The sequence below is a fragment of the Phoenix dactylifera genome, chromosome 11 (genome assembly GCF_009389715.1).
Source record: "Phoenix dactylifera cultivar Barhee BC4 chromosome 11, palm_55x_up_171113_PBpolish2nd_filt_p, whole genome shotgun sequence".
In the NCBI taxonomy this organism is placed as follows: domain Eukaryota; kingdom Viridiplantae; phylum Streptophyta; class Magnoliopsida; order Arecales; family Arecaceae; genus Phoenix; species Phoenix dactylifera.
The window spans coordinates 29,087,074-29,099,996 of NC_052402.1; the positions used below are offsets into that span (position 1 = coordinate 29,087,074).

The 12,923-nt window shown below is 40.7% G+C and overlaps 1 protein-coding gene across 3 annotated transcripts in view; it reads right to left on the reverse strand.

Moving 5' to 3' along the window:
* Window positions 1-12,923, reverse strand: part of LOC103722438 (protein SABRE-like) — an 88,470-nt gene that overhangs the window by 27,215 nt on the left and 48,332 nt on the right. For all 3 annotated transcript variants that reach the window (XM_017846506.3, XM_039132035.1, XM_039132036.1), the window contains 2 exons: window positions 3,142-3,394; window positions 2,645-2,869 (listed from right to left, as the gene is read on the reverse strand). In XM_017846506.3, the coding sequence (XP_017701995.3) occupies window positions 2,645-2,869; window positions 3,142-3,394 (478 nt within the window). The remainder of the gene's footprint in view (window positions 1-2,644; window positions 2,870-3,141; window positions 3,395-12,923) is intronic.

Consider the following 12,923-nt stretch of genomic DNA (forward strand, 5'->3'; position numbering starts at 1 on the left):
ATCTTGGGTACTCTTCACGCTGCTTCAGCGCCCCGGTTTGCCTTTGTTTCTTGGGTAGCCCCACCCCTTGGCTATCTCAAAGTAAATTTCGACGGCAACCGGTCAGTGAATGGTGTGACTAGAGGGGTTGGATTTGTGATCAGGGACCATCTTGGTAGGATGATTGCAGCAGAAGGGCGGTGCACGCTAGGACTCACAGTGGTCGAGGCAGAGCTGCGGGCAGCTTGAGAGGGTCTATCCTATGCGTGGCAGGTACTTGGTGTGGAGCAAATCTGCCTCGAGGGAGACTCATCTGTGGTTATCGACTGGCTCTGGAGGGCGGATCAACTTGGGGATGGTCACCCCCTCATCCGGAAGACTCATAGGATGGCTCAGTTGATAGGCGATGTTCAGATAGGATACATGTTCAGGGAGAAGAACAGGGCAGCAGACTGGGTCGCCTTGTTTGATGCTCGGCATTCCGAAAATTTTCTTTGGACGTCCGCATCAGACGTCCCTCCTTTGTATTTTTTACTTTCCCGCGATATGGCAGGTTGTACTCACATTAGAGTTATATGAAATGAGTAGCCACTTTTATCAAAAAAAAAAAAAGGACACGATTTAGCTGTAGATAACCTCATAATAGAGTAGGATCCATAAACGTATCAAGTTTTGAGTCGTATACTGAATCCTATTACCTGCAGCCATAGAAAAGGCTCAGCGCAACTACAAAGAAAATAATGGCATCGATTTGGAATGGCACACCATACTGTAATGTGTTGGTATATACCAGTTCAATACTGTACCGAACCGGTAGCAGACCAATATGGGGCACAGTAAGGGTTCAGCTTAACTTGACTTAATTACCTTATATTCTTGAAAACTTTTATTTTTTGTTTAAGCATTGCATATTAAGTATGGCATCATGGGCAGCTTGTTGCCACCAATTCTCTTGCTCCTATCAAGCCCAGCATTAGTATAGTGGATAGTAGCATTGGGTGGATGGTCTATCCGACCTCAAGTGGTATTACCAGCCATTCTGAAGGAGCAGTTGATTCAACAATTTTCAGTTTAGGTTCAAAATTCGAAGCACGCAAAGTTCAAGAAGGTTATGTAGGCTCATTAAGAATATGAGATAAGAGTGAGCTGATCTAGATGAATATTGAGCCATGCTCAATCTAGCCCTATCTTGTTGAAGCTTAAGGGAGGGTTGGACACATGTCCATAAATCTATTATTGATGGTTTGTGCGTACTTTATGTACATATACATACATACCTGACCTTATGAATTTATGTTAGAATTCCTATAACTTTCTTTACTCCCAAATTGTACATTTTAAATTGCACAACATCCCTTATGAAAACCATTTTGGTGAGACAACATTATGCTCCAAAGTTAACTCCTCAATTTATATCATCAACTTCTTAACTGACCAATCACACAAACGTACAGCTTTTAAATTTGATATAGAATTAGAAAACACAATTTAACGTTCGGCAAAAAGTAAATTTTTTTGGATGTGACCAAGGTCTGTGGTACCGATAGTACCGGTGAAGACCGGTTCCAATACGGTACCGATTCGGTATCGGTCGGAACCGGTACCGAATCGGTCGAGATAGGAAAAAAAACACGCGTCCGACGCGTGGACGCGCGCGCACCTGCGTGCGCGCCCACGCGCCCGCGCGTTACCACAGAGTGGCATTAAACGCCACTCTATGCGGCATTTAAAGCCCACGCGAGGCAGCCCGCAAGAGCTAGCTGCCCCGTGTAGGCTCGTCGAGGCAGCACAGGGAACCGCGTGCGGGCGCGGTTCCCTGCGAGCGGGCGCGAGCGGGCTCGCAGTTCCCCACTCGTGCCCGGTTCCCCACTCGGCCCCGCGCGCGGGTTTTTTTCCCCTTTCTTTATTTTTTTCTCCCCTTCTTCTTCCCGAACCCTCCTTCCCCTCTCTTCTCTCTTCTCCTCTCTTTCCCAGTTCCCCCCGTTCTCCCGCGAGCAAAGAAGGAAGAGAGGTCCCGCCCGCAAGCAAGGAAGAGAGGTCCTCCTTTTCCACGTACTTGCCTTCTCTTCTTCCCCGCTCCTTGTCTTCTTTCTTCCTCTTCTTCCCCGCTTCTACCGGTGCCAGTCACACCAGTTTCGGATCGGTACCGATTTTCACAGCCAAACCTACCGGTAGCTGTCGGCACCGGTTCGGTACAGCCTGAACTGACCGATTCCGATCAGTTCGGCAGACCTTGAATGTGACACAAATGCATTAGATAACACATAATTCAAGGACATATGCAAAAATGATTTGAAAATTAAGTCAGATATGCAAGGAGGGAAATAGCATAATTTTAATGATAAACTGAGATTTATTATGAAAGCCACACAGGTAGACCTACATAAGTTTATATTTCATGACGGACTAAATCTAATAAATTGACATATGGACATGGAGAATTAATGTGGTACCATTTTCTATTATCTCGGTGCAAGGATCTGTTAAGTATATGTTCAGCTAGTTGACGTATTAAGGCATCATAAATAATAAAACTAATTTGAATAAATAAAAAAAAGCAATGAAGACATCTGCAAAAATGTTACCTGTCCTTGACAAAGATTTAATATTTTTTTTCTTTTTCAACCAAACAATTACTCTTGGAAAAGCATATATCAGCACTCACCATGTCATTTATCTCAGCTTCAGCAATTGATTTTCCATCTTGAAGCATACTCCATATGACCTGGTTGATTCTCACAGAAATTCTCATAGCATATGAGGGGCTTTTGTTCTTTTCTTTCTCCAACAATCGCAACTGTGCAGCTTTCTGCACAGCCACCCTTAATGCAGAATATGCTTCCTTTCTCAACTTTTTTATTTTCTCTAGCTCTTTCTTCAGTCCTTGCACCTGATCATGGCATGATATGCATACCCTTATAAAAGGCATAGACTTTAAAAGCTTTTTGAGGTAATGGTAAAAATTAAGCTTTCATTTGACAAATCAAATTGAGAGAAATTTATAATAGATTATCTTCATTTATTATTAGAGACTTCTCATTGAGATCACCACAAGAAAGCATGTAGTGTAAGTTCAGCAATCTATAAGTGGGGAAAAACTCAAACACAATTTAGGGTAATTCCAAATAAATTCAAATTTCTATCAGTGGTATTTAATCCTACCAGCATTGATTTTGCACCAGTTATCATCCACAAATCACTATCATTTTCTGGTGATTGAGTTAAGTCATCAGATATCTCAGTGTTAACTAAAATGTTCCTCATGTCATCAAGGAGCAATTTCTGTTCCCTTTCTCTCTGTTCAAGGTTGATCTTTGCAAGTTCTACCTCTTCAACACCATCAGGAACTATCTCATCAGTCTCCTCTTCAGTATCTTCATCATCAAATGGATATGAGAGAGTATTTTTGCAATATCTGGAGAACAAGAAAATTTGGCATCATCATGAATCAACAGTTATACAAACAATGCCTAAGGGAAGCAACTTCACATAATACAAGATTTTACTACTACGCTGATAACCATAACATATGCATAGGAAAACAAAATAATCTCATTCAAGTCTTCAATTAAACTTGCTTGTTTGTCTCACATTAGGAAGTTATGCAATTAATTAGTTTTGACCAACCAATTAAATGCTCCTATAAAAAGCTTGCATGAACAAAAGGGAAGATAATATGCAAATCTGCTTGTGGGTCCCAACTAGTGCAATTGATAAAGTGATTGATCTGTGCTACTCAATTAACATCTCAAGATTCTGATTTATAAAAGTTTTGCTTTAGTACATATTTTTCACAAAGCCATCCATTCCTTTTCAAAAGCAAATGGGATAGATCTGTTCTTATATCCGCTTTAAAACTAGATATACCTCATGAGAGCAGGTTAGAAATGACAAAATAAGCAAAAAAATTTCCCATGAGGGTTATTTACATGACTGATCACCATGGTATGCTGAACCGGCTTGTACCGGCCGGTTCAGGGCGTTCCAAACTAGTCCGGTTCGGTATTAAAAATTGGTACCGGCCAATACCGGTCCGTACCATCCTGTACCGGTCACGTACCGGCCCCGTACCGCTAGGCCAAATTTTTTTTGGCTTTCGGATGCGTGAACAGTAGTACCGGTTCGAATCGGTCCGAACCGGTACCCAACCGGTCCGGTGGCCGACCGATACGCCTACCAGTACCGGTTCGGCGATCCTTACTAATCACAACTATTTCATAACTAGAATTTCACCAATATACATCATGCTCCCTCAATGCAATTTTCCTTTTACAGGGTTCTCTCTCATGCTCTCAATCTCGTAAAATCACTCAGCAATATACCTATGTTGCTCATGTTCTTTTGGGATCACCAAGGCAAACTAGTACGATTCCGCCCCTCGGTTCAAGAAACAAGCGAGGGAGGGGGAGAGGGAAAAGGAGAGGAAGAGAGGGAGAGGGAGAGAGAGAGGCCGAGAGGAGATAGAGAGGGCTTTCGAGCCCCCATCTCCTCCGACACACGAGAATAGGAGGTTCGGCACTCTTCTTTTGAATTTTTTTGCACCAACTTAAATTTTAAAAATTCAAAAAAAAAGGGTTAGAGGCTTAGAGCCCTTGTTTCAAAGATAGAGGTTTGAAAGTCCTCTCTCTCTCTCTCTCCTTCTCTTGGCCTCTCACTCTCTCCCCCTCCCTCTGCCTCTCTCTCCCTCCCTCCTCTTTTCCTCTCTTTCATTCTCCCTCTCCCCCATCCTCACCGGTTCTCTAATGTTGGTACAAGGCCGATAAGGAATAGCATAATTGTGTTTCATATTGTACCGCCAGGCAACCGATACAAATTTCAATACCGGTACAGCAAACCTTGGTTAAAAGGACTGAATACAAAAGCTTATAGGTTAACAAAAGTTTTCACCAACTAGAATCGCTGCCACGACGCCACCACAAAGGAGACCTACAATCCCCAAGTTTTTTTCTACTCTATGAATCCTAAGTCCATTATAGATTGTATTATTCGAATAATTTTACTATAATCCTATTTGATTTTTACTAAAATCTGCCATAAGTAGTAGAGCTTGTTCTCTCTCTTTGTCTGCATATCCTCATCCACACTCTCCCTCTCTCGGTAGAGAAAGATAGTGAGAGACCTATAACCTCTAGACTAGTTAATTTATTCTTCTTTTTTAATTGTCAATTGCCTTTACCGTTTAACACTTAACATATCCCATGCCTATTTTGTTCTTCATAGTTTCAAAGGTCAAGATTTATAGAAAACAATTACAAGGGCATCCTAGTAAACGAGGCCCCAAACCACTTAAGGTCTAGGGAGGGTCAGATGAACGCAACCTTATCCATGTGTATAGAGAAGTTGTTTCCTTGATAGAATTACTTATTAAAGAAAATTTCACCAAAGCAAATTTCTTTAAGTAATAGTTAGAGTTGACATCAAGCTTTGTCAAAGTAGTACCGAAAAAGGTACCGGCTGGTGATCGGTTCAGCATGGTCAGCATATTGACACGGAGAGTCAGAGAGGGGAGGGAAGAGAGAGGGAGGGAGGGAGGGAAAGAGAGAGGGCTCGAAAGCCCTCATTGGAACAGGGGATCCCCTATTTTCTTTTGAAATAGGGGACCCCTATTTATTTTTATTGCTTTCCAAAAGGGGATTCTTGTTTCAATTCAAAATCGAGGATCCCCTTCAAAACAAGAGATCCCCTGTTTCGATTAGGACTTTCGAGCCCTCTCTCTTGGGGTCCTTCCCCCTCCCTCCCCCTCCCTCTCCCTCCCTCCCCCCTCTCTCTCTCTTTTTTCTCCTCTTTCTCCCTCTCCCTGCGAAGGCACAGTAAGGCTTCTATTCCAGCTGGTTTGGCATGGTTCAGTAGACCTTAGTTGACATTATAGCAAATTAATTAGTTATTGCTTTCTTATCCTCTCATGCAAGGTTCGCGAAGGTACCAAGACTCATACTGGTCGGCGGGCGGGTCAGTACGGTACCGGTTTAGTACCATACCAACACACGGTATGCTTGGGTGTGCGCATTTTTTTAAATTTTTCAAGTTTAATTAATTGATAATCAATCTTTTTCATCTTTTCAATAATTTTGAAGTCTAATTTGATATTTTTTTATGTTTCTTGATGTTTCTATAATCTCGGTTTAACCCAAATGATGCATCTTATTGTTTTAAAGTGATACAAAATATAAAATGATTAGTGAAGTATTGCATGCTACAAGAAGCAACATAAAATATCTTAAAATCAACTTATGAGGTAAAAACTACAAAATAATACAATCAATTACACATATTTAAAGTACAATATACATACCAATATCTAAAATCTCGTCGTATAGCGATACCTCTGGTAGATATTTGGATCATTAGGATAGTCGGAAGCAAGATACGCCGAACCGGTACCGGTCCGCGTACTGGTGGCGATTCGGACAGAGTCGGTACCGGTTCGAGCCGTACCGAACCGATACCGACCAGGTCCGCCGCGCGGGGCATGTTTCCATGGGCGAGGCTGCGCGCACGTGACGCATCTTTTTTTTTTTCGTTTTCTTTCTTTTCTTTTTCTTTTCCTTCTCTTCTTCCTTCTTCCCGATTCTTCTCCTTCCTTCTCCTTTCTTCTCCTCTCTCCTCTCTTCTCCTCTCTTTCCCCTTCTCCCGCGAGCAAAGAAGGGCGAGCACCCCGACGATGATCACCCCGACGAGGCCTGGTACCGGTAAGTCTTCTACTCTTTCTCTTCTTCTTCCTCTTCTTTCTTCCTCTTCTTTTCTTTTCTTCCCCGCGCGGCAGGCGCGCTGCCCCGCGCGTACCGGCGCGAACCGGACCGGCATGCAGCAGGAACCATTTTTCACAGCTAAACCGTACAGGTTAGCCCCGGTACCGGTATGGTATGTGCCGAACCGGCCCCGGTACCGGTATGGTATGTGCCGAACCGGCCCGTATCGGCCGGTTCAGCATACCATGGTCAGGAGGCACATCAGCCTACCCCTCTAACCAAGTAGCTTTGTAGTCTTATATGTTCATCCTATAAGGAACATACTCTGGGTTATAAGCATTTTCAGATCTCTCATTGAAACTCTAGCTCTGAGAGGTGACCTTTTGCTAATAAAACAGATGTGAAGAGGCCCACCTGAATAAGTCGGCAACAAAATTCGACCAGTAAGATGCTCCAGGTTGCGTAAGATAGTAGCTACCGAAAGATGCCTTAGACGCACCATATCCATATTCATATCCGTATGGATCATAAACTGCCTGTGGCTATGGGTAATAGGACCCAGTATACGACTCAAAACCTACACTACGTGCGAGATCATCTGCAACTGCAACGTGTCCTCCATAATGACCTGTAGGAGCCCATCTTCTATATGCAAATCATATCCTCGTGGGCTCTACCAGGTCGTGTACCATGATCTCTATCTTGTGTAGCATGCATAAATTGAGACTCACCGATGAATCGAAGACCATCCTGCAGTTGTGTCTCATAAACGGTGGTCTCATGTCCTCCATTTTCTATGGCCAGCAGATCCATGGCCACCCAAAGTGCTGCTCCTAATCTCTGAATCTAATTAAACTAGCTCCTCTACACTCTCCATGGGGTCTGTAGGTTCCTTTTTTTTTGTGTGCGGAGCAGCTGCCAGCTTACCCTTCATGTCACTCTCTGTATGCTTACCCTTCATGTCACTCTTTGTCTGGCTATGTCGGAAGGATGTATGTCGCCCTCCTGATCGAGTCGACCAGATAGCATAATAGCCTCGTCTAAACATCTCTCAATCATATCTCTGAGAGGATGCCTCGAACAAAGAGTCAGGTGGTAATCGGCTCCCCAGTAACTTTTATGGTTGTGGCAAATCAGCTAGAAGGATGCATAAAATATTACTCTCTACCCATTGTCCTACATCAACCCTAACCTTGCTGGCTACAAAACTGCCCGATCATGGAGGCCATCCTAACTCATCAAACTCTGGCTCCTACTGCTGGCCCACAAGCCATCCGATCATAGAATCATCCTCATTATCAACGAAAGCACTATGGATCGGATCTATATACTTTAGCTCCACCACCTTCTGAATGCACTTCAACCTCAACCTCAGATTGTAGTGAATATATACAACGTTGTTGAGGTGCTTCTATGTCAAACAATTCCTCTACTTGCTGTAGATAAGGGCGAGGTGAAGCAATTGTGCTCACAGCCACTTGAGAAGACCGTCTGGAAGAGGATCTGGATAGCTAACCGCTTAAATTTTTTTGCGAACAAACCAAAATAAATCCACTATTCAACTGCAAAATTATTGAAAAAAATTATACATAAGATAGTATCATATTAGTAGCCATCTAACGCCAGATAAATATCCTCCTGATGTGTAATATATCTGGATTCATTGTTTTCTTACTTATGACAGTTGTCGAGACTCCAAAGCTGTCGATGCCCTCTCTAAATAGTTTGGTTCATAAAAAAGAACCGTATTGTAATATGTTAATAATTGAAGATACCAGTTAACTTACACGTCACTTAAGTTAACTTACCTCTTCTACACAAGGGTCGTGATTTTTGGATCAGGCTCCATCTTCTAAACCATATTATGCAAAGCGGCCAAAAGTTCGTCATCTACATTGATTCCAGCTATGGTGTACTGAAACTTCGGGTTCAGATAGTATTTTGCAGATAGAGTTCGTTATTATCTTAGTAAAATTGTACAAGTACAGAAGCAGTCTAATTTTTAATATTCTTGCTTACCTATTAGATTCAAGTACCTATCCATTTAGTAGTCTCACTACCGCTTAATGATGTCAATGTACTTCTAGGCATACGTCGGATCGAGCTTCTTGATCTAAATCTTTGCCCTCTCCATCAAATGATACAAGAAGCCCATCTAGGGATACCTCTTGTTGTCCATGGCCCAGAGCACTTCATACAATGGTCTGATAGCCTTCACTATCTTCTCGATCCATTGCCAAAATATTTGCCTCATCACCAAGTCCTCGACAATGCTCTCTTCAGTATCGGCCCTCGCAAGTCATAGGGTTGTTTTCCTCTCAAAAAAGCTATCAAGTACAATGTAGTTGGTAACAAACTTGTAACTCTTGATCTCAAGATCTCTCCCCCGCATACCTTCTCATCAGTAAAATGGCCCATATACGGTTATAAATATATCTGATGATGGTTTGGGCTATCTCCACTGTCTGCTGCACTCTGTGAATCTTCGTAATATCCATCAATATGAGGTCGATACAATGTGCAGCACATGAAGTCCAAAAAATATATGGTCACCGCTCCATCAAGATCTTTTTGGCATCCTTATATTGCGGCTTATTATCAGTGATGACCTGCACGACATTCTTCTTTCCTACTTGATCAATCACCTCCATCAATCTGAGGACATACGTGGCATCGTGCACATAATTGGAAGCATCAACTAACTTATGGAAGAAAGCCTTCGTATCATAATATGTCAAAAAGTTGATAATGCTCCATCTAGTAGGGACGATCCAACCATCACACATCACCACCAATTCATATGTGAGCCCCTTGCTCTTATATGTAGCAATCTACTTCTTTAGGTCCTTATTATTGTCAAAAGGTTCACCGTAGATGTCCTTCAGTTCTAGAGGATCGACACCAGGACCAGTAGCCTGTATGGAGAAAATGATAGACCTATAGTACATATTATCTGCCATATTTGCTGAGATGTGATTGAAGTAGAAGCAAAATCTAATAGCTCATCAAATATCCTTCTTCTCCTTCAGCATTATGTCAAGTGTCAACCTTCCACTGCTTCGAATTCTTGCTAGGGAAGGCATATAGATCTAAATCATAGATGGTGGCTCCTGATGAAATCTCTTCGGATGACTTCTTTTGCTACCAAAAATCTCTAGCATAGATACAATACAGCCACCGCCTCTGTTGACAGCCTCCCTGATTGAGGTCCTCCTGAACTCTGGACCTACTCAGCTGCTCGTAAAACCAAAGCCCGATTCGTAGAGTGAGAGCCTAAATCAAGCTCTACGTTGGCAGCCTCATCCTGCTGCCACTGATCATCTAGGCTCGCCTGAATGGCAACCTAGATTTATACCTCGTTATTTGGAGTAGACACCTCTGACTCTTTAAAGTGATAGAAATGTGGTTCTACCACTGTGCGGTCCACCTCCGCCTTCTTGTCTTCTTTGTTTTTTTGAAATCAGCGAAGTGCTTTTTCATTAGTTGTCGAACCTATTGTGGACATTTTCGACACATAGATACGTTGGAGTAACCACCAGCTAAGTGCAGCTTCAATATGGTTACTTTCTCTCTTGAACTCTATGTTGCACCGGTTGTATTTCCAATGATGCCGATCCAAGAGCATTTGCCCATGATGCCAACCAATATCATGCCATAGCTCTCTTCTTTTTTTTTTATGGTTCCAATCCTGCAGATTTATCAAGCATATCATTTTATCAATTATTTAATAATAGCAAAATTTTATTACAATAAACAATTTTTTATCTCAAAAAATATATTTGATTTATCTAATACATAATACTAAGTTTTTATATTTTTTATTTATTTATATATTTTTAATAATTTTTAAATTAAAAAATATATCTAAATACCACAAATTCGAAAAAATATTTTTTACTTCTGAAATATATATTACCTACTAATTTTTCATATTTTTGGATTAAAAATATATATTTTTAGTTATTTTTAAATTAAAAAATAATTTTTAAATATAAATATTTTAGAAAAATAATTTTAGCTCAGATCAATGTAGAACCCAACAATGCATGCTACTTATATTTTTCTAAGCCTGTGGGCATGCATCAAAAACTACTTATTTTTTTTATTTTTTTCAAATTTAGGCCTAGGCCACTGTACGCATGATCGCATCAGAACTTGAATAAATGAAAATCAAAATTTACTAGAGTAACTTGCATGGCCCTAAATATTCTTCTGATTTTATATTTTTAAAAATTTTAAAAATTTTATATTTTTTACTTTTAATCCAAAAATATATTTTTAATTTTTAAAATTTATATATAGTCTAGAAATTAAAAATTTTTATGTCATCATGTAGATCATCCATAGAACTGCGACATATCATAAAATCAAGCCAAAATGAAAAATTTTGGCATGATCTCTTATTTTGCAAATTTCGAACTATTTTTTAGAGCCAAAATAATAGAAAGAATGAGATAGAGGAGAGGATGCACATCTTATTTAGGCCTAGATCTTACTTCAATCGTGCTGAAACGGTGTGATTTTTACTGTGGAGAAAAGAGAGAGATGTTTAGAGAAGTAAAAAAACGTTGGGAAGAGGACATTCTTTTATGAAAAAACAAAGGGGGTGGGGGTCGGTTATGAACTGGCCTGACTCGGTGCGAACTGCACAGTTCGCATCAAGTTCGAACGGAACCAGTCAGTTCCGAATGGTTCTAGCCGGTTCCGGCTGGTGCAAGACCGATCTCGATTTCAATAGTCAAACCGACCCAGTCCCACACTAGGTCAGCTCGGTATGGGCCGAACCGAGCGGCTCGGTATGGGCCGAACCGAGTGGTTCGGTACGATTTCGCCGACCTTGCTCCCATGTATAAAGTTTAAGATGAACTGAACATCAAAATTTTATAGTGTTATCTAGGACTTTTAAGAACATAAAAGAAATACTGATACAACACAAAGGGCAAACCAACAAGTACTCTGACCAACTAGATCATGCCAAGCATCGAAAGCTATAGTAAGCAAAAATTTGATTTGCAGGAAGATTTTCTTATAAATTTTTCATTAGGAATGATATCAAATATTAGTCACATTTTCATATTTGTAATAGAATAATTCTAGTATGTTTTCTTATTATTGAGTCCTATTCCGAGTCATTCTGCATCGGTTTTAATGCCCAAATTAAGGTTAGGGTATCATTTTCTATAAATATGCATGTAATACATTCTAAAGGACAGTTTTTGAGATATTAATAAAATTATTTTCGAGAGAATTTCTTTCACCAAGCAAACAATTCTTCAATCCAGTTTTATTCTATTTGCATGTTGATCTTGAAAGCATAACCTCATCGACCAAATTGCACCTTTTTCCTTTTCAGCTACGTCAAATACTAAAATGCTTTAAATAAAGACAACTCCATGTAACCCACACCAGTCCTCCCTATGTTACCTTGTACCGAATAAATGGAGGAACTAATATCAGGCATATATCAAACTTGCAATGGTAGCTTGACTTAAAAGACCATTCTTAGTTCCTTCAAATCATGATTATTGTTTTAACAAAGTCCTCGCATGCCACAAACCAAATTTTGAAAACATTACCAACTCTTTAGCAATATTTAGCCCACTAGATTCAAAAACCAGAGTTACAAAATATAAAAGATTTTACACTTGTAATATAGATATATTAGACATGCAAAGAGCCTTTTGTGTCATTTACACTGATTTAAATTTTGATGGATCAATCAACAGCATCTTCACGTTATATCATTCATGGGTTGACTATCTTCCTTTTTGGTGTTAACCATCATAAACATTGAATATACTATATACAACTTTCTTCATGTATTATTTCATTTTTTGTAAGACTAAAAGAGGTTTTTTTAAGTGTTTGCATATTCATGAATTTCTACCAAGGTCTGTCGAACCGGGCCGAACCGTCCGGTTCAGGCAGTACCGAACCAACTCGATGCGAAATCAGGTCGATTCGTCATTCATATTTGGTTCCGACCTCTAGGGGCTGAAACCGAATATGAAACTATCTTGGTCAGTGCCGACTCGGTGCAAGCCGGCCATCTTGCACTGAGTCATCCCGGTTTCGAACTGGGTTGGGTGTGGGCCACCTGCCACTACCCTACCGGTTCGGTCCGGGTCTGAACCGTACCGAGCGTCGATCGGTACGGATCCCGATACCGGTTCAGCGGACCTTGATTTCTACAAATTAATATATAAAACTATACCATTTAATCCTACTTTTGAGGTTTTGGAAAAGCCAAACATT